We start from the raw sequence: 23,222 nt of genomic DNA on the forward strand, positions 1-23,222 counted from the left end.
CAGAGAAACATAGAACAAGCAACACGTAGCATGCAGACAGAGAAACATAGAACAAGCAACACGTAGCATGCAGACAGAGAAACATAGAACAAGCAACACGTAGCATGCAGACAGAGAAACATAGAACAAGCAACACGTAGCACGCAGACAGAGAAACATAGAACAAGCAACACGTAGCACGCAGACAGAGAAACATAGAACAAGCAACACGTAGCACGCAGACAGAGAAACATAGAACAAGCAACACGTAGCACGCAGACAGAGAAACATAGAACAAGCAACACGTAGCACGCAGACAGAGAAACATAGAACAAGCAACACGTAGCATGCAGACAGAGAAACATAGAACAAGCAACACGTAGCATGCAGACAGAGAAACATAGAACAAGCAACACGTAGCATGCAGACAGAGAAACATAGAACAAGCAACACGTAGCATGCAGACAGAGAAACATAGAACAAGCAACACGTAGCATGCAGACAAAAAGCACAAAAAGCAACAAAACTAAATACATAAAAGCAAAAGTGTTTCCAGCTACAGACAACATGGAATACACAGCTAGGGATTATGTTCACTAGTCTGATTGGTCTTTATGTTCACTAGTCTGATTGGTCTTTATGTTCACTAGTCTGATTGGTCTTTATGTTCACTAGTCTGATTGGTCTTTATGTTCACTAGTCTGATTGGTCTTTATGTTCACTAGTCTGATTGGTCTTTATGTTCACTAGTCTGATTGGTCTTTATGTTCACTAGTCTGATTGGTCTTTATGTTCACTAGTCTGATTGGTCTTTATGTTCACTAGTCTGATTGGTCTTTATGTTCACTAGTCTGATTGGTCTTTATGTTCACTAGTCTGATTGGTCTTTATGTTCACTAGTCTGATTGGTCTTTATGTTCACTAGTCTGATTGGTCTTTATGTTCACTAGTCTGATTGGTCTTTATGTTCACTAGTCTGATTGGTCTTTATGTTCACTAGTCTGATTGGTCTTTATGTTCACTAGTCTGATTGGTCTTTATGTTCACTAGTCTGATTGGTCTTTATGTTCACTAGTCTGATTGGTCTTTATGTTCACTAGTCTGATTGGTCTTTATGTTCACTAGTCTGATTGGTCTTTATGTTCACTAGTCTGATTGGTCTTTATGTTCACTAGTCTGATTGGTCTTTATGTTCACTAGTCTGATTGGTCTTTATGTTCACTAGTCTGATTGGTCTTTAGCCATGTCTTTATGTTCACAAGTCTGATTGGTCTTTAGCCATGTCTTTATGTTCACTAGTCTGATTGGTCTTTAGCCATGTCTTTATGTTCACAAGTCTGATTGGTCTTTAGCCATGTCTTTATGTTCACTAGTCTGATTGGTCTTTAGCCATGTCTTTATGTTCACAAGTCTGATTGGTCTTTAGCCATGTCTTTATGTTCACAAGTCTGATTGGTCTTTAGCCATGTCTTTATGTTCACAAATCTGATTGGTCTTTAGCCATGTCTTTATGTTCACAAGTCTGATTGGTCTTTAGCCATGTCTTTATGTTCACAAGTCTGATTGGTCTTTAGCCATGTCTTTATGTTCACAAGTCTGATTGGTCTTTAGCCATGTCTTTATGTTCACAAGTCTGATTGGTCTTTAGCCATGTCTTTATGTTCACAAGTCTGATTGGTCTTTAGCCATGTCTTTATGTTCACAAGTCTGATTGGTCTTTAGCCATGTCTTTATGTTCACAAGTCTGATTGGTCTTTAGCCATGTCTTTATGTTCACAAGTCTGATTGGTCTTTAGCCATGTCTTTATGTTCACAAGTCTGATTGGTCTTTAGCCATGTCTTTATGTTCACAAGTCTGATTGGTCTTTAGCCATGTCTTTATGTTCACAAATCTGATTGGTCTTTAGCCATGTCTTTATGTTCACAAGTCTGATTGGTCTTTATCCATGTCTTTATGTTCACAAGTTTGATTGGTCTTTAGCCATGTCTTTATGTTCACAAATCTGATTGGTCTTTAGCCATGTCTTTATGTTCACAAGTCTGATTGGTCTTTAGCCATGTCTTTATGTTCACAAATCTGATTGGCCTTTAGCCATGTCTTTATGTTCACAAATCTGATTGGCCTTTAGCCATGTCTTTATGTTCACAAGTCTGATTGGTCTTTAGCCATGTCTTTATGTTCACAAGTCTGATTGGCCTTTAGCCATGTCTTTATGTTCACAAATCTGATTGGCCTTTAGCCATGTCTTTATGTTCACAAATCTGATTGGCCTTTAGCCATGTCTTTATGTTCACAAGTCTGATTGGTCTTTAGCCATGTCTTTATGTTCACAAGTCTGATTGGTCTTTAGCCATGTCTTTATGTTCACAAGTCTGATTGGTCTTTAGCCATGTCTTTATGTTCACAAGTCTGATTGGTCTTTAGCCATGTCTTTATGTTCACAAGTCTGATTGGTCTTTAGCCATGTCTTTATGTTCACAAGTCTGATTGGTCTTTAGCCATGTCTTTATGTTCACAAGTCTGATTGGTCTTTAGCCATGTCTTTATGTTCACAAGTTTGATTGGTCTTTAGCCATGTCTTTATGTTCACAAATCTGATTGGTCTTTAGCCATGTCTTTATGTTCACAAGTCTGATTGGTCTTTAGCCATGTCTTTATGTTCACAAATCTGATTGGCCTTTAGCCATGTCTTTATGTTCACAAATCTGATTGGCCTTTAGCCATGTCTTTATGTTCACAAGTCTGATTGGTCTTTAGCCATGTCTTTATGTTCACAAGTCTGATTGGCCTTTAGCCATGTCTTTATGTTCACAAATCTGATTGGCCTTTAGCCATGTCTTTATGTTCACAAATCTGATTGGCCTTTAGCCATGTCTTTATGTTCACAAATCTGATTGGCCTTTAGCCATGTCTTTATGTTCACAAGTCTGATTGGTCTTTAGCCATGTCTTTATGTTCACAAGTCTGATTGGTCTTTAGCCATGTCTTTATGTTCACAAATCTGATTGGCCTTTAGCCATGTCTTTATGTTCACAAGTCTGATTGGTCTTTAGCCATGTCTTTATGTTCACAAATCTGATTGGCCTTTAGCCATGTCTTTATGTTCACAAGTCTGATTGGTCTTTAGCCATGTCTTTATGTTCACAAGTCTGATTGGCCTTTAGCCATGTCTTTATGTTCACAAGTCTGATTGGTCTTTAGCCATGTCTTTATGTTCACAAGTCTGATTGGTCTTTAGCCATGTCTTTATGTTCACAAGTCTGATTGGCCTTTAGCCATGTCTTTATGTTCACAAGTCTGATTGGCCTTTAGCCATGTCTTTATGTTCACAAGTCTGATTGGCCTTTAGCCATGTCTTTATGTTCACAAATCTGATTGGCCTTTAGCCATGTCTTTATGTTCACAAGTCTGATTGGCCTTTAGCCATGTCTTTATGTTCACAAGTCTGATTGGCCTTTAGCCATGTCTTTATGTTCACAAATCTGATTGGTCTTTAGCCATGTCTTCATTTGATTTATTTTACCTTTATTTATACAGGTTTTTGATCATTGAGATAACATCTCTTTTCCAAGAGACCTGGTCCAATAGCAGCAGGGAGAACAACGTTTCAGACAAAACAACTTGCAGACACTAACACAACATTAAACACAACTATAAACACACATACAGTACAACAAAAACATTTTACTTTAAAAACACGAAAGTCTTGACTAAAAACAGCTGGCCTAAAAACAATTACACTCGTCTATGATATATACATCGATCAAGTGTTTAAACTCCACCAACGAAACTAGATCATCAAATCTTAAAATGTTCAGGAGAGAATTCCAGGACCATGGAGCTAAGTAATTAAAACCATGTTTTTTGTGAAGGTGTGATAGGTGACGCAGTTTTGTGTGTCTGATGGCAATGTGTTCCAGACACGGGAAGCTCTCGCAGAGAAAGCAGATTGACTAACGTTGCTTTTCCTTAAGGGAACTATACAGTCACCTCTCATGGCAGACCTTGTGGATCAGCTGCCATGACTTTGGGTTTTCTGTTTAACTAAAGTACTGAGTGGAGGGGGAGCCAGGCCATTTAGGATCTTGAATACAAGACATGCATCGGTGTATTGCACAAGATTTTTCCAACTCAGGAGCTCATGCTTTCTGAGGATGTAACAGTGATGATTGCTGTTGGGCTTCCTATCAAGCACTTTGAGAGCCTGATTGTAGACAGACTGAATGTGTTATAATGTTGTACAGCAATCTCGGCCCAATGTACTGACGTGACCTACTGGTTGTGTGTGTGTACTGACGTGACCTACTGGTTGTGTGTATGTACTGACATGTGACCTACTGGTTGTATGTACTGACATGTGACCTACTGGTTGTATGTACTGACATGTGACCTACTGGTTGTGTGTATGTACTGACATGTGACCTACTGGTTGTGTGTATGTACTGACATGTGACCTACTGGTTGTATGTACTGACATGTGACCTACTGGTTGTGTGTATGTACTGACATGTGACCTACTGGTTGTGTGTATGTACTGACATGTGACCTACTGGTTGTATGTACTGACATGTGACCTACTGGTTGTGTGTACTGACATGTGACCTACTGGTTGTGTGTACTGACATGTGACCTACTGGTTGTGTGTATGTACTGACATGTGACCTACTGGTTGTGTGTATGTACTGACATGTGACCTACTGGTTGTATGTACTGACATGTGACCTACTGGTTGTGTGTACTGACATGTGACCTACTGGTTGTGTGTACTGACATGTGACCTACTGGTTGTGTGTATGTACTGACATGTGACCTACTGGTTGTGTGTATGTACTGACATGTGACCTACTGGTTGTATGTACTGACATGTGACCTACTGGTTGTATGTACTGACATGTGACCTACTGGTTGTGTGTACTGACATGTGACCTACTGGTTGTGTGTATGTACTGACATGTGACCTACTGGTTGTATGTACTGACATGTGACCTACTGGTTGTATGTACTGACATGTGACCTACTGGTTGTATGTACTGACATGTGACCTACTGGTTGTGTGTGTGTACTGACATGTGACCTACTGGTTGTATGTACTGACATGTGACCTACTGGTTGTGTGTACTGACATGTGACCTACTGGTTGTGTGTACTGACATGTGACCTACTGGTTGTGTGTATGTACTGACATGTGACCTACTGGTTGTGTGTATGTACTGACATGTGACCTACTGGTTGTATGTACTGACATGTGACCTACTGGTTGTATGTACTGACATGTGACCTACTGGTTGTGTGTACTGACATGTGACCTACTGGTTGTGTGTATGTACTGACATGTGACCTACTGGTTGTATGTACTGACATGTGACCTACTGGTTGTATGTACTGACATGTGACCTACTGGTTGTATGTACTGACATGTGACCTACTGGTTGTGTGTGTGTACTGACATGTGACCTACTGGTTGTGTGTATGTACTGACATGTGACCTACTGGTTGTGTGTATGTACTGACATGTGACCTACTGGTTGTATGTACTGACATGTGACCTACTGGTTGTGTGTCTGTACTGACATGTGACCTACTGGTTGTGTGTCTGTACTGACATATGACCTACTGGTTGTGTGTCTGTACTGACATGTGACCTACTGGTTGTATGTATCTACTGACATGTGACCTACTGGTTGTGTTTATGTACTGACATGTGACCTACTGGTTGTGTGTATGTACTGACATGTGACCTACTGGTTGTGTGTACTGACATGTGACCTACTGGTTGTATGTACTGACATGTGACCTACTGGTTGTGTGTATGTACTGACATGTGACCTACTGGTTGTATGTACTGACATGTGACCTACTGGTTGTGTGTACTGACATGTGACCTACTGGTTGTGTGTATGTACTGACATGTGACCTACTGGTTGTATGTACTGACATGTGACCTACTGGTTGTGTGTACTGACATGTGACCTACTGGTTGTGTGTACTGACATGTGACCTACTGGTTGTATGTACTGACATGTGACCTACTGGTTGTGTGTCTGTACTGACATGTGACCTACTGGTTGTGTGTCTGTACTGACATGTGACCTACTGGTTGTATGTACTGACATGTGACCTACTGGTTGTGTGTCTGTACTGACATGTGACCTACTGGTTGTGTGTCTGTGCTGACATGTGACCTACTGGTTGTATGTACTGACATGTGACCTACTGGTTGTGTGTCTGTACTGACATCTGACCTACTGGTTGTATGTACTGACATGTGACCTACTGGTTGTGTGTACTGACATGTGACCTACTGGTTGTGTGTACTGACATGGGACCTACTGGTTGTATGTACTGACATGTGACCTACTGGTTGTGTGTATGTACTGACATGTGACCTACTGGTTGTGTGTACTGACATGTGACCTACTGGTTGTGTGTCTGTACTGACATGTGACCTACTGGTTGTGTGTGTGTGTACTGACATGTGACCTACTGGTTGTGTGTGTGTGTGTACTGACATGTGACCTACTGGTTGTGTGTATGTACTGACATGTGACCTACTGGTTGTGTGTGTGTGTACTGACATGTGACCTACTGGTTGTGTGTGTGTGTACTGACATGTGACCTACTGGTTGTGTGTATGTACTGACATGTGACCTACTGGTTGTGTGTCTGTACTGACATGTGACCTACTGGTTGTGTGTATGTACTGACATGTGACCTACTGGTTGTGTGTATGTACTGACATGTGACCTACTGGTTGTGTGTACTGACATGTGACCTACTGGTTGTGTGTATGTACTGACATGTGACCTACTGGTTGTATGTACTGACATGTGACCTACTGGTTGTATGTACTGACATGTGACCTACTGGTTGTGTGTACTGACATGTGACCTACTGGTTGTGTGTATGTACTGACATGTGACCTACTGGTTGTATGTACTGACATGTGACCTACTGGTTGTGTGTACTGACATGTGACCTACTGGTTGTGTGTACTGACATGTGACCTACTGGTTGTATGTACTGACATGTGACCTACTGGTTGTGTGTACTGACGTGTGACCTACTGGTTGTGTGTCTGTACTGACATGTGACCTACTGGTTGTGTGTACTGACATGTGACCTACTGGTTGTATGTACTGACATGTGACCTACTGGTTGTGTGTATGTACTGACATGTGACCTACTGGTTGTATGTACTGACATGTGACCTACTGGTTGTGTGTACTGACGTGTGACCTACTGGTTGTGTGTCTGTACTGACATGTGACCTACTGGTTGTGTGTCTGTACTGACATGTGACCTACTGGTTGTGTGTCTGTACTGACATGTGACCTACTGGTTGTGTGTCTGTACTGACATGTGACCTACTGGTTGTATGTACTGACATGTGACCTACTGGTTGTGTGTCTGTACTGACATGTGACCTACTGGTTGTGTGTCTGTACTGACATGTGACCTACTGGTTGTATGTACTGACATGTGACCTACTGGTTGTGTGTCTGTACTGACATGTGACCTACTGGTTGTATGTACTGACATGTGACCTACTGGTTGTGTGTACTGACATGTGACCTACTGGTTGTGTGTACTGACATGTGACCTACTGGTTGTATGTACTGACATGTGACCTACTGGTTGTGTGTATGTACTGACATGTGACCTACTGGTTGTGTGTACTGACATGTGACCTACTGGTTGTGTGTCTGTACTGACATGTGACCTACTGGTTGTGTGTGTGTACTGACATGTGACCTACTGGTTGTGTGTGTGTGTACTGACATGTGACCTACTGGTTGTGTGTATGTACTGACATGTGACCTACTGGTTGTGTGTGTGTGTACTGACATGTGACCTACTGGTTGTGTGTATGTACTGACATGTGACCTACTGGTTGTGTGTGTGTGTACTGACATGTGACCTACTGGTTGTGTGTGTGTGTACTGACATGTGACCTACTGGTTGTGTGTATGTACTGACATGTGACCTACTGGTTGTGTGTATGTACTGACATGTGACCTACTGGTTGTGTGTGTGTGTACTGACATGTGACCTACTGGTTGTGTGTGTGTGTACTGACATGTGACCTACTGGTTGTGTGTGTGTGTGTACTGACATGTGACCTACTGGTTGTGTGTATGTACTGACATGTGACCTACTGGTTGTGTGTCTGTACTGACATGTGACCTACTGGTTGTGTGTATGTACTGACATGTGACCTACTGGTTGTGTGTATGTACTGACATGTGACCTACTGGTTGTGTGTCTGTACTGACATGTGACCTACTGGTTGTGTGTCTGTACTGACATGTGACCTACTGGTTGTGTGTATGTACTGACATGTGACCTACTGGTTGTGTGTCTGTACTGACATGTGACCTACTGGTTGTGTGTATGTACTGACATGTGACCTACTGGTTGTGTGTCTGTACTGACATGTGGCCTACTGGTTGTGTGTATGTACTGACATGTGGCCTACTGGTTGTGTGTGTGTACTGACATGTGACCTACTGGTTGTGTGTCTGTACTGACATGTGACCTACTGGTTGTGTGTGTGTACTGACATGTGACCTACTGGTTGTGTGTGTGTGTACTGACATGTGACCTACTGGTTGTGTGTATGTACTGACATGTGACCTACTGGTTGTGTGTATGTACTGACATGTGACCTACTGGTTGTGTGTCTGTACTGACATGTGACCTACTGGTTGTGTGTATGTACTGACATGTGACCTACTGGTTGTGTGTCTGTACTGACATGTGACCTACTGGTTGTGTGTATGTACTGACATGTGACCTACTGGTTGTGTGGCTGGACTGACATGTGACCTACTGGTTGTGTGTATGTACTGACATGTATGTTTAACTGAGAGATGCACACACACACTACCTGTTCATGTTTTTAAATGGAAGTATTTTGTCTGTAATGTATTTTTCGATATATGTGTTGGACCCCAGTAAGACTAGCTGTCTCCTAATGGGGATCCTAATAAAATATCAAATGCATTCAGCCATACACATACATTTTTAAAATTGTTTTTATTTATTTCACCTTTATATTATTTCACCTTTATTTAACCAGGTAGGCCAGTTGAGAACATCTTTATTTAACCAGGTAGGCCAGTTGAGAACACCTTTATTTAACCAGGTAGGCTAGTTGAGAACACCTTTATTTAACCAGGTAGGGCCAGTTGAGAACACCTTTATTTAACCAGGTAGGCCAGTTGAGAACACCTTTATTTAACCAGGTAGGGCCAGTTGAGAACACCTTTATTTAACCAGGTAGGCCAGTTGAGAACACCTTTATTTAACCAGGTAGGCCAGTTGAGAACACCTTTATTTAACCAGGTCGGCCAGTTGAGAACACCTTTATTTAACCAGGTAGGCCAGTTGAGAACACCTTTATTTAACCAGGTAGGCTAGTTGAGAACACCTTTATATTAACCAGGTAGGCCAGTTGAGAACACCTTTATTTAACCAGGTAGGCTAGTTGAGAACACCTTTATTTAACCAGGTAGGCTAGTTGAGAACACCTTTATTTAACCAGGTAGGCTAGTTGAGAACACCTTTATTTAACCAGGTAGGCTAGTTGAGAACACCTTTATTTAACCAGGTAGGCTAGTTGAGAACACCTTTATTTAACCAGGTAGGCCAGTTGAGAACACCTTTATTTAACCAGGTAGGCCAGTTGAGAACACCTTTATTTAACCAGGTAGGCCAGTTGAGAACACCTTTATTTAACCAGGTAGGCCAGTTGAGAACACCTTTTTCTCATTTACAACTGCTAGCTGGCCAAGATAATGCAAAGCAGTGCGACACAAACAACACAGAGTTACACATGGGATAAACAAACGTACAGTCAATAACACAATAGAAAAGTCTATATATGTAAGGGTTTTCTGGTGAAAAAGAAGCGGACCAAAATGCAGCATGGTGGTTATTCATGTTCTTTAATTTATAAAGAAACTACACATGAGATAACTAACAAAACCAACAAACGTGAGAAAACGCAAACAGTCCCATCTGGTGCAAACACAGAGACAGGAACAATCACCCACAAACACACAGTGAAACCTAAAACAGTCCTATCTGGTGCAAACACAGAGACAGGAACAATCACCCACAAACACACAGTGAAACCTAAAACAGTCCCATCTGGTGCAAAACACAGAGACAGGAACAATCACCCACAAACACACAGTGAAACCCAGGCTACCTAAGTATGATTCTCAATCAGAGACAACTAATGACACCTGCCTCTGATTGAGAACCATACTAGGCCGAAACATAGAAATTCCCAAATCATAGAAAAACAAACATAGACTGCCCACCCAACTCACGCCCTGACCAAACTAAATAATGACAAAACACAGGAAATAAAGAATGTGACAATATACAGTGTGTGCAAATGGAGTAAGGAGGTAAGGCAATAAATAGGCCATCGGAGCGAAGTAATTACAATTTAGCAAATTAACACTGGAGTGATAGATGAGCAGATGATGATGTGCAAGTAGCGATACTGGTTGTGCAAAAGAGCAAAAAAGTAAATAAAAACATTATGGGGATGAGGTAGGTAGATAATGATATGCCATACTGCAGCTGGCTGACTGGCTTCCTGAACATCTCCTGTCTATCGTTCCATTGGAACTCCAACCCAGTAAACCACAGACAGCGTTTTAAAATGTCTTCTTCTTCTTCTTTCAGTTTCGCACATTTGACCCATGTAAGCAGCTGTGGTGCAGTCACCCTGACAACCCATACTTCTGCAAGACCAAAAAAGGCCCTCCTCTGGATGGTACTGAGTGCGCTCCTGGGAAGGTGAGAACTCCTCCTAAACTATGCATGACTACGTAACCATTAGCTCAGCTTGTTGTTGTGTCTGTCTGACTGTCCTCTGTCTCCTCTATAGTGGTGCTATAAAGGTCACTGCATGTGGAAGAATGTCAACCAGGTGACGCAGGATGGCTCCTGGGGCTCTTGGACGAAATATGGTTCCTGTTCCCGCTCCTGTGGGACCGGGGTTCGCTTCAGAACTCGCCAGTGCAACAACCCAGTGTAAGACACACGTTCCCCCAAGCTCCTATCCCCTCCCATAGCACCACACTCCTCCTAACCCCTCCCATAGCACCACACTCCTCCTAACTCCTAACCCCATCCCATAGCACCACACTCCTCCTAACCCCTCCCATAGCACCACACTCCTCCTAACTCCTCCCATAGCACCACACTCCTCCTAACTCCTCCCATAGCACCACACTCCCCCTAACTCCTCCCATAGCACCACACTCCCCCTAACTCCTAACTCCTCCCATAGCACCACACTCCCCCTAACTCCTAACCCCTCCCATAGCACCACACTCCTTCTAACCCCTCCCATAGCACCACACTCCCCCTAACTCCTCCCATAGCACCACACTCCTCCTATCCCCTCCCATAGCACCACACTCCTCCTAACCCTCCCATAGCACCACACTCCTCCTAACTCCTAACCCCTCCCATAGCACCACACTCCTCCTAACTCCTAACCCCTCCCATAGCACCACACTCCCCCTAACTCCTCCCATAGCACCACACTCCTCCTATCCCCTCCCATAGCACCACACTCCTCCTAACCCCTCCCATAGCACCACACTCCTCCTAACCCCTCCCATAGCACCACACTCCTCCTATCCCCTCCCATAGCACCACACTCCTCCTAACCCCTCCCATAAGCACCACACTCCTCCTATCCCCTCCCATAGCACCACACTCCTCCTAACTCCTAACCCCTCCCATAGCACCACACTCCTCCTAACCCCTCCCATAGCACCACACTCCTCCTATCCCCTCCCATAGCACCACACTCCTCCTAACTCCTAACCCCTCCCATAGCACCACACTCCTCCTAACCCCTCCCATAGCACCACACTCCTCCTATCCCCTCCCATAGCACCACACTCCTCCTAACCCCTCCCATAGCACCACACTCCTCCTAACTCCTAACCCCTCCCATAGCACCACACTCCTCCTAACTCCTAACCCCTCCCATAGCACCACACTCCTCCTAACCCCTCCCATAGCACCACACTCCTCCTAACTCCTAACCCCTCCCATAGCACCACACTCCTCCTAACTCCTAACTCCTCCCATAGCACCACACTCCTCCTAACTCCTAACCCCTCCCATAGCACCACACTCCTCCTAACTCCTAACCCCTCCCATAGCACCACACTCCTCCTAACTCCTAACCCCTCCCATAGCACCACACTCCTCCTAACCCCTCCCATAGCACCACACTCCTCCTAACTCCTAACCCCTCCCATAGCACCACACTCCTCCTAACCACTCCCATAGCACCACACTCCTCCTATCCCCTCCCATAGCACCACACTCCTCCTAACTCCTAACCCCTCCCATAGCACCACACTCCTCCTAACTCCTAACCCCTCCCATAGCACCACACTCCTCCTAATCCCTCCCAAAGCACCACACTCCCCCTAACTCCTCCCATAGCACCACACTCATCCTAACTCCTCCCATAGCACCACACTCCCCTAACTCCTCCCATAGCACCACACTCCTCCTAATCACTCCCATAGCACCACACTCCCCCTAACTCCTCCCATAGCACCACACTCGCCCTAACTCCTAACCCCTCCCATAGCACCACACTCCCCTAACTCCTCCAATAGCACCACACTCCTCCTAACTCCTAACCCCTCCCATAGCACCACACTCCTCCTAACTCCTAACCCCTCCCATAGCACCACACTCCTCCTAACCCCTCCCATAGCACCACACTCCTCCTAACTCCTATCCCCTACCATAGCACCACACTCCTCCTAACTCCTAACCCCTCCCATAGCACCACACTCCTCCTAACTCCTAACCCCTCCCATAGCACCACACTCCCCTACCCCTCCCATAGCACCACACTCCTCCTAACCCCTCCCATAGCACCACACTCCCCCTAACCCCTCCCATAGCACCACACTCCTCCTAACTCCTAACCCCTCCCATAGCACCACACTCCTCCTAACCCCTCCCATAGCACCACACTCCTCCTAACTCCTAATCCCTCCCATAGCACCACACTCCTCCTAACTCCTAACCCCTCCCATAGCACCACACTCCTCCTAACCCCTCCCATAGCACCACACTCCTCCTAACTCCTAACCCCTCCCATAGCACCACACTCCTCCTAACTCCTAACTCCTCCCATAGCACCACACTCCTCCTAACTCCTAACCCCTCCCATAGCACCACACTCCTCCTAACTCCTAACCCCTCCCATAGCACCACACTCCTCCTAACTCCTAACCCCTCCCATAGCACCACACTCCTCCTAACCCCTCCCATAGCACCACACTCCTCCTAACTCCTAACCCCTCCCATAGCACCACACTCCTCCTATCCCCTCCCATAACACCACACTCCTCCTAACTCCTAACCCCTCCCATAGCACCACACTCCTCCTAACTCCTAACCCCTCCCATAGCACCACACTCCTCCTAATCCCTCCCATAGCACCACACTCCCCCTAACTCCTCCCATAGCACCACACTCATCCTAACTCCTCCCATAGCACCACACTCCCCCTAACTCCTCCCATAGCACCACACTCCTCCTAATCCCTCCCATAGCACCACACTCCCCCTAACTCCTCCCATAGCACCACACTCGCCCTAACTCCTAACCCCTCCCATAGCACCACACTCCCCCTAACTCCTCCCATAGCACCACACTCCTCCTAACTCCTAACCCCTCCCATAGCACCACACTCCTCCTAACTCCTAACCCCTCCCATAGCACCACACTCCTCCTAACCCCTCCCATAGCACCACACTCCTCCTAACTCCTAACCCCTCCCATAGCACCACACTCCTCCTAATCCCTCCCATAGCACCACACTCCTCCTAACTCCTATCCCCTCCCATAGCACCACACTCCTCCTAACTCCTAACCCCTCCCATAGCACCACACTCCTCCTAACTCCTAACCCCTCCCATAGCACCACACTCCTCCTATCCCCTCCCATAGCACCACACTCCTCCTAACCCCTCCCATAGCACCACACTCCCCCTAACCCCTCCCATAGCACCACACTCCTCCTAACTCCTAACCCCTCCCATAGCACCACACTCCTCCTAATCCCTCCCATAGCACCACACTCCTCCTAACTCCTATCCCCTCCCATAGCACCACACTCCTCCTAACTCCTAACCCCTCCCATAGCACCACACTCCTCCTAACCCCTCCCATAGCACCACACTCCTCCTAACTCCTAACCCCTCCCATAGCACCACACTCCTCCTAACTCCTCCCATAGCACCACACTCCTCCTAACTCCTAACCCCTCCCATAGCACCACACTCCTCCTAACTCCTAACCCCTCCCATAGCACCACACTCCCCCTAACTCCTATCCCCTCCCATAGCACCACACTCCTCCTAACTCCTAACCCCTCCCATAGCACCACACTCCTCCTAACTCCTAACCCCTCCCATAGCACCACACTCCTCCTAACTCCTAACCCCTCCCATAGCACCACACTCCTCCTAACTCCTAACCCCTCCCATAGCACCACACTCCTCCTAACTCCTAACCCCTCCCATAGCACCACACTCCTCCTAACTCCTAATCCCTCCCATAGCACCACACTCGCCCTAATTACTGACTGGAGCAGCAGGTAGCCTAGTGGTTAGAACAATGCAGTTAACACACTGTTCCTAGGCTGTCATTGAAAATAAGAAATTAACTGACTTGCCTTTTTAAATAAAGGTAAAATAAAAATGCAATTACTAACTCTAACCCTTCCCATAGCACCACACTCCCTTTAACTCCTAGCACCACACTCCCCCTAACCCCTCCCATAGCACCACACTCCCTTTAACTCCTAGCACCACACTCCCCCTAACCCCTCCCATAGCACCACACTCCCTTTAACTCCTAGCACCACACTCCCCCTAACCTCTCCCATAGCACCACACTCCCTTTAACTCCTAGCACCACACTCCCCCTAACCTCTCCCATAGCGAGAGCGAGGGAATTAAAGGGATTGTACTGAAATTCACACAGGACACCAGATAAGACAGGAGAATTATACCAGATATAACACATGCCATATCTATCGGCCCCATCTCACTATTTCCAAGCAAGATGGTGCCAATAGAGATGGCAGCTTCGCTTCTAGTCCTTAGGAAACTGTGCAGTATTTTTTATTTTTTTGTTTTATTTCTTACGTTGTTAGCCCAGAAAACTTTAAGTGTTGTTACATACAGCCAGGGAGAACTATTGGATATCAGCGAGACGTCAATTTACCAGCACTACGACCAGGAATACGACTTTCCCAAAGCAGATCCTTAGTCTGCACCTCCCAGGGCATTTGAACTGATTCCAGAGGCAGAAACAACGCCGCCGGAGGAGCCGGAGCGGTCTTCTAGTGAGGCTTCGGATGCGCTCACACTACTCACAGCTAATGTCCAGTCCCTAGATAACAAAGTCGACAAAATTTTCCGAAGAGATTTCCAGGATTGTAACATACTCTGTTTCAAGGAGACATGGCTAGCTGGGGACATGCTGTCGGAGTCCGTACAGCCAACAGGATTTTCAGTCTCTGGTAAGAAAAAGGACGGGGTGTGTGTTTCATGATTAACGACTCATGGTATAATTGTAACAACATACCAGAACTCAAGTCCTTTTGTTCACCTGACCTAGAATTACTCAAAATGAAATGCTGACCGTATTATCTCCCAAGAGAACTCTGCTCGGTAATCGTCACAGCCGTGAAAACCCCCCGCATGCTGATACCAAGACGGCCATCAAGGAACTTCACTGGACTTTATGCAAACTGGAAACATTTACATTTACATTTAAGTCATTTAGCAGACGCTCTTTTCCTGAGGCTGCATTTATTGTAGCTGGGGATTTTAACAAAGCTAATCTGAGAACAAGATGGCGATTCCAACATGGCGTAGCAGTCGGAAATGTGTTTGTCTTGTCACGTGTTAATAGTCTGTAAATAGTCTGTTTTTCGTTTTTTTCTCGTATATATTTTAATCTCACTTTCCATCTAGGAACTAAATATACTTTTCTGCAACCCGCCTCATCCAATGTGGTATGGATCTGCTATTTTTTTATAACTCATAACTGGAACCTCTAGCCAGCAAACTAGCTACTAGTCATTGTTAGGCGCTACTAGCAGTCTTCACCTTTAGCTCGGAGAATTACCTGCCAGTATGTACAGCGCGATATCAACCCAGAGCATATCAGAGTGCTTTTCTATACCACATCACCGGATTCCTGCCGCAATCTCTGGACCATTACACCGGATCATCGCAGCTAGCTAGCTGTAACTGAGTGGCTATTGTGGGATAACGCCTCTTGTTCCAAAGCAAGCACCAGTTAGCCTTGAGCTAGCCTCGAGCTAGGCCCATCTCCCGGCCAGCCGACAGAGTATACCAGCTATTTCTTGGGCTACAATACCTCTTTTGCCATTTGGCCTGGACCCTTTATTGTCGACACGGAGCTCCGCCGATCCATCACAACTGGTCTGCCGACGTAATCGTCCGATGTGGTTTCAACAGGCTTTTCCGTTGCGATGTCGCTGAAGACCCATCTGCTAGCCCCGGCCCGCTAGCTTTCTGAACGCCGTGTCTCTCACTCGCCTAGCGCAGTAGCGAATACCGAATGGCTCCCTGACCCACCTATTGCTGCTCATTGGACCCTATGATCACTCAGCCATACAGCTGATGCCTTCTGGTCTGTTCATTAATACTGTATCTCATTTTGTTTATCTGTCATCCCCAGCCTCGAACTCAGGTCCTGTGTACCTATCTGACCCTCTCTATTCATCACTGTTTACCCATTGTTGTCTTAGCTCTCCCGACCAATTTCCATCCCCAACTACAACATTTTCCGTCAAGATAGAACTGCCAAAGTGGGCGGAGTTGCAATCTACTGCAGAGATCTGTCTTACTATCCAGGTCTGTGCACAAACAGTTCGAGCTTCTACTTTTAAAAATACACCTTTCCGGAAACAAGTCTCCCACTGTTGCCACTTGTTATAGACCCCCCTCAGCCCCCAGCTGTGCCCTGGACACCATATGTGAATTGATTCCCCACCGTCTATTTTCAGATTTCGTGCTGTTTGGTGACCTAAACTGAGATATGCTCCCCGGCCGTTCTACAATCTAAGATAGATGCCCTCAATCTCACACAAATTATCATGGAATTTGCCAGGTACAACCCTAAATCTGTAAACATGGGCACCCTCATAGATATTGTTGTGTCTTTGGCATCATTAAACTGAAGATGAATCCTTATCAAAAATTCTCTGTAATTATTATTACGTGATTAAACTACTGTAATTAACTAGGAAGTCAGGGCACCAAGGAAAATATTCAGATTACAAAGTTATAATAATTATTTATTTATTTATATAATTATTTCCTAATATAACTTTCAGATATTTTAATATCTAATCATTTAGTCTTCTTATTAATGAATTATGATACCGAATTCCTCGCTGCAGACTAGTAATTAGTAATCAAATCAAATCAAATTTCATTTGTCACATACACATGGTTAGCAGATGTTAATGCGAGTGTAGCGAAATGCTTGTGCTTCTAGTTCCGACAATGCAGTAATAACCAACAAGTAATCTAGCTAACAATTCCAAAACTACTACCTTATAGACACAAGTGTAAGGGGATAAAGAATATGTACATAAAGATATATGAATGAGTGATGGTACAGAGCGGCATAGGCAAGCTACAGTAGATGGTATTGAGTGCAGTATATACATATGAGATGAGTATGTAAACAAAGTGGCATAGTTAAAGTGGCTAGTGATACATGTATTACATAAAGATGCAGTAGATGATATAGACTATATATACGTATACATATGAGATGAATAATGTAGGGTATGTAAACATTCTATTAGGTAGCATTGTTTAAAGTGGCTAGTGATATATTTGACATCATTTCCCATCAATTCCCATTATTAAAGTGGCTGGAGTTGAGTCAGTGTGTTGGCAGCAGCCACTCAATGTTAGTGGTGGCTGTTTAACAGTCTGATGGCCTTGATAGAAGCTGTTTTTCAGTCTCTCGGTCCCAGCTTTGATGCACCTGTACTGACCTCGCCTTCTGGATGATAGCGGGGTGAACAGGCAGTGGCTCGGGTGGTTGTTGTCCTTGATGATCTTTATGGCCTTCCTGTGACATCGGGTGGTGTAGGTGTCCTGGAGGGCAGGTAGTTTTCCCCCGGTGATGCGTTGTGCAGATCTCACTACCCTCTGGAGAGCCTTAAGGTTGTGGGCGGAGCAGTTGCCGTACCAGGCGGTGATACAGCCCGACAGGATGCTGTCGATTGTGCATCTGTAGAAGTTTGTGAGTGCTTTTGGTGACAAGCCGAATTTCTTCAGCCTCCTGAGGTTGAAGAGGCGCTGCTGCTCCTTCTTCACGACTCTGTCTGTGTGGGTGGACCAATTCAGTTTGTCTGTGATGTGTACGCTGAGGAACTTAAAACTTACTACATTTACATTTACATTTACATTTAAGTCATTTAGCAGACGCTCTTATCCCGAGCAACTTACAAATTGGTGCATTCACCTTATGACATCCAGTGGAACAGTAGTGCATCTAAATCTTTTAAGGGGGGTGAGAGGGATTACTTTATCCTATCCTAGGTATTCCTTAAAGAGGTGGGGTTTCAGGTGTCTCCGGAAGGTGGTGATTGACTCCGCTGTCTTGGCGTCGTGAGGGAGTTTGTTCCACCATTGGGGGGCCAGAGCAGCGAACAGTTTTGACTGGGCTGAGCGGGAACTGTACTTCCTCAGTGGTAGGGAGGCGAGCAGGCCAGAGGTGGATGAACGCAGTGCCCTTGTTTGGGTGTAGGGCCTGATCAGAGCCTGGAGGTACTGAGGTGCCGTTCCCCTCACAGCTCCGTAGGCAAGCACCATGGTCTTGTAGCGGATGCGAGCTTCAACTGGAAGCCAGTGGAGAGAGCGGAGGAGCGGGGTGACGTGAGAGAACTTGGGAAGGTTGAACACCAGACGGGCTGCGGCGTTCTGGATGAGTTGTAGGGGTTTAATGGCACAGGCAGGGAGCCCAGCCAACAGCGAGTTGCAGTAATCCAGACGGGAGATGACGAGTGCCTGGATTAGGACCTGCGCCGCTTCCTGTGTGAGGTAGGGTCGTACTCTGCGGATGTTGTAGAGCATGAACCTACAGGAACGGGCCACCGCCTTGATGTTAGTTGAGAACGACAGGGTGTTGTCCAGGATCACGCCAAGGTTCTTAGCGCTCTGGGAGGAGGACACAATGGAGTTGTCAACCGTGATGGCGAGATCATGGAACGGGCAGTCCTTCCCGGGAGGAAGAGCAGCTCCGTCTTGCCGAGGTTCAGCTTGAGGTGGTGATCCGTCATCCACACTGATATGTCTGCCAGACATGCAGAGATGCGATTCGCCACCTGGTCATCAGAAGGGGGAAAGGAGAAGATTAATTGTGTGTCGTCTGCATAGCAATGATAGGAGAGACCATGTGAGGTTATGACAGAGCCAAGTGACTTGGTGTATAGCGAGAATAGGAGAGGGCCTAGAACAGAGCCCTGGGGGACAACCAGTGGTGAGAGCACGTGGTGTGGAGACGGATTCTCGCCACGCCACCTGGTAGGAGCGACCTGTCAGGTAGGACGCAATCCAAGCGTGGGCCGCGCCGGAGATGCCCAACTCGGAGAGGGTGGAGAGGAGGATCTGATGGTTCACAGTATCGAAGGCAGCCGATAGGTCTAGAAGGATGAGAGCAGAGGAGAGAGAGTTAGCTTTAGCAGTGCGGAGCGCCTCCGTGATACAGAGAAGAGCAGTCTCAGTTGAATGACTAGTCTTGAAACCTGACTGATTAGGATCAAGAAGGTCATTCTGACAGAGATAGCGGGAGAGCTGGCCAAGGACGGCACGTTCAAGAGTTTTGGAGAGAAAAGAAAGAAGGGATACTGGTCTGTAGTTGTTGACATCGGAGGGATCGAGTGTAGGTTTTTTCAGAAGGGGTGCAACTCTCGCTCTCTTGAAGACGGAAGGGACGTAGCCAGCGGTCAGGGATGAGTTGATGAGCGAGGTGAGGTAAGGGAGAAGGTCTCCGGAAATGGTCTGGAGAAGAGAGGAGGGGATAGGGTCAAGCGGGCAGGTTGTTGGGCGGCCGGCCGTCACAAGACGCAAGATTTCATCTGGAGAGAGAGGGAGAAAGAGGTCAGAGCACAGGGTAGGGCAGTGTGAGCAGAACCAGCGGTGTCGTTTGACTTAGCAAACGAGGATCGGATGTCGTCGACCTTCTTTTCAAAATGGTTGACGAAGTCATCTGCAGAGAGGGAGGAGGGGGGGGGGGGGGATTCAGGAGGGAGGAGAAGGTTGCAAAGAGCTTCCTAGGGTTAGAGGCAGATGCTTGGAATTTAGAGTGGTAGAAAGTGGCTTTAGCAGCAGAGAGAGAAGAGGAAAATGTAGAGAGGAGGGAGTGAAAGGATGTCAGGTCCGCAGGGAGGCGAGTTTTCCTCCATTTCCGCTCGGCTGCCCGGAGCCCTGTTCTGTGAGCTCGCAATGAGTCGTCGAGCCACGGAGCGGGAGGGGAGGACCGAGCCGGCCTGGAGGATAGGGGACATAGAGAGTCAAAGGATGCAGAAAGGGAGGAGAGGAGGGTTGAGGAGGCAGAATCAGGAGATAGGTTGGAGAAGGTTTGAGCAGAGGGAAGAGATGATAGGATGGAAGATACCATCCGAGTAGGGGCAGTGTGGGAAGTGTTGGATGAGAGCGAGAGGGAAAAGGATACAAGGTAGTGGTCGGAGACTTGGAGGGGAGTTGCAATGAGGTTAGTGGAAGAACAGCATCTAGTAAAGATGAGGTCGAGCGTATTTCCTGCCTTGTGAGTAGGGGGGGAAGGTGAGAGGGTGAGGTCAAAAGAGGAGAGGAGTGGAAAGAAGGAGGCAGAGAGGAATGAGTCAAAGGTAGACGTGGGGGGGGGTTAAAGTCGCCCAGAACTGTGAGAGGTGAGCCGTCCTCAGGAAAGGAGCTTATCTAGGCATCAAGCTCATTGATGAGCTCTCCGAGGGAACCTGGAGGGCGATAAATAATAAGGATGTTTAAGCTTGAAAGGGCTGGTAACTGTGACAGCATGGAATTCAAAGGAGGCGATAGACAGATGGGTAAGGGGAGAAAGAGAGAATGACCACTTGGGAGAGATGAGGATCCCGGTGCCACCACCCCGCTGACCAGAAGCTCTCGGGGTGTGCGAGAACACGTGGGCAGACGAAGAGAGAGCAGTAGGAGTAGCAGTGTTGTCTGTGGTGATCCATGTTTCCGTCAGTGCCATGAAGTCGAGGGACTGGAGGGATGCATAGGCTGAGATGAACTCTGCCTTGTTGGCCGCAGATCGGCAGTTCCAGAGGCTACCGGAGACCTGGAACTCCACGTGGGTCGTGCGCGCTGGGACCACCAGATTAGGGTGGCCGCGGCCACGCGGTGTGGAGCGTTTGTATGGTCTGTGCAGAGAGGAGAGAACAGGGATAGACAGACACATAGTTGACAGGCTACACAAGAGGCTACGCTTATGCGAAGGAGATTGGAATGACAAGTGGACTACACGTCTCGAGTGTTCAGAAAGTTAAGCTTACGTAGCAAGAATCTTATTGACTAAAATGATTAAAATGATACAGTACTGCTGAAGTAGGCTAGCTGGCAGAGGCTGCGTTGTTGACTATGTAGGCTAGCTGGCAGTGTCTGCGTTGTTGACACTACACTAATCAAGTCGTTCCGTTGAGTGTAATAGTTTCTACTGTGCTACTGTGCTGCTATTCGGGGCTAGCTGGCTAGCTAGCAGTGTTGATTACGTTACGTTGCGTTAAAAGAACGACAATAGCTGGCTAGCTAACCTAGGAAATCGCTCAAGACTACACAATTATCTTTGATACAAAGACGGCTATGTAGCTAGCTATGTAGCTAGCTACGATCAAACAAATCAAGCCGTTGTACTGTAATGAAATGAAATGAAAAATGTGATACTACCTGTGGAGCGAAGCGAAATGCGACCGGATTGTTGAGTGCGGAAGTTCTGTTCGGAAGACGTTGGCTAGCTGTTGGCTAGCTAGCAGTGTCTCCTACGTTAAGGACGACAAATAGCTGGCTAGCTAACCTCGGTAAATTAAGATAATCACCCTAAAACTACACACTCTAAACTACACAATTATCTTGGATACGAAGACAGCAAAGACAACTATGTAGCTAGCTAACACTACACTAATCAAGTCGTTCAGTTGAGTGTAATAGTTGTGCTGCTAATCGGTAGACGGTGGACTAGCTAACGGTGGACGTTAGCTAGCTGGCTAGCTGCAGGGCAGTGTAGACTGCGTTAGGACGACGAAATACGATAATTACGCAATTATCTATGATACAAAGACAGCTATGTAGCTAGCTAAGAAGAAATTGCTAAGATTAGACAAATCAAACCGTTGCTAATCGGTAGACGGTGGACTAGCTAACGGTGGACGTTAGCTAGCTGGCTAGCTGCAGGGCAGTGTAGACTGCGTTAGGACGACGAAATACGATAATTACGCAATTATCTATGATACAAAGACGGCTATGTAGCTAGCTAAGAAGAAATTGCTAAGATTAGACAAATCAAACCGTTGTACTATAATGAAATGTAATGAAATGTAATACTACCTGCGGACCGAGTGCAGATGCGACCGCTCGCTCCAACCCGGAAGTTCTTCATTCTTCATTCATACTACCCTCTCCACTACTGTTCCATCGATGTGGATAGGGGGGTGTTCCCTCTGCTGTTTCCTGAAGTCCACAATCATCTCCTTAGTTTTGTTGACGTTGAGTGTGAGGTTATTTTCCTGACACCACACTCCGAGGGCCTTCACCTCCTCCCTGTAGGCCGTCTCGTCGTTGTTGGTAATCAAGCCTACCACTGTTGTGTCGTCCGCAAACTTGATGATTGAGTTGGAGGCGTGCGTGGCCACGCAGTCGTGGGTGAACAGCGAGTACAGGAGAGGGCTCAGAACGCACCCTTGTGGGGCCCCAGTGTTGAGGATCAGCGGGGTGGAGATGTTGTTGCCTACACTCACCACCTGGGGGCGGCCCGTCAGGAAGTCCAGTACCCAGTTGCACAGGGCGGGGTCGAGACCCAGGGTCTCGAGCTTGGAAGGCACAATGGTGTTAAATGCCGAGCTGTAGTCGATGAACAGCATTCTCACATAGGTATTCCT

The 23,222-nt window shown here is 46.4% G+C and overlaps 1 protein-coding gene across 2 annotated transcripts in view; it reads left to right on the plus strand.

The window, feature by feature from the left end:
• The window catches only part of adamts3 (ADAM metallopeptidase with thrombospondin type 1 motif, 3), a 151,012-nt gene that overhangs the window by 54,463 nt on the left and 73,327 nt on the right, over positions 1–23,222 (plus strand). For both annotated transcript variants that reach the window (XM_065026949.1, XM_065026950.1), the window contains exons 8-9: positions 10,682–10,795; positions 10,887–11,032. In XM_065026949.1, coding sequence (XP_064883021.1) covers positions 10,682–10,795; positions 10,887–11,032 — 260 coding nt within the window. The remainder of the gene's footprint in view (positions 1–10,681; positions 10,796–10,886; positions 11,033–23,222) is intronic.

The sequence above is a fragment of the Oncorhynchus nerka genome, linkage group LG13 (assembly GCF_034236695.1).
Source record: "Oncorhynchus nerka isolate Pitt River linkage group LG13, Oner_Uvic_2.0, whole genome shotgun sequence".
Classification (NCBI taxonomy): Eukaryota; Metazoa; Chordata; class Actinopteri; order Salmoniformes; family Salmonidae; genus Oncorhynchus; species Oncorhynchus nerka.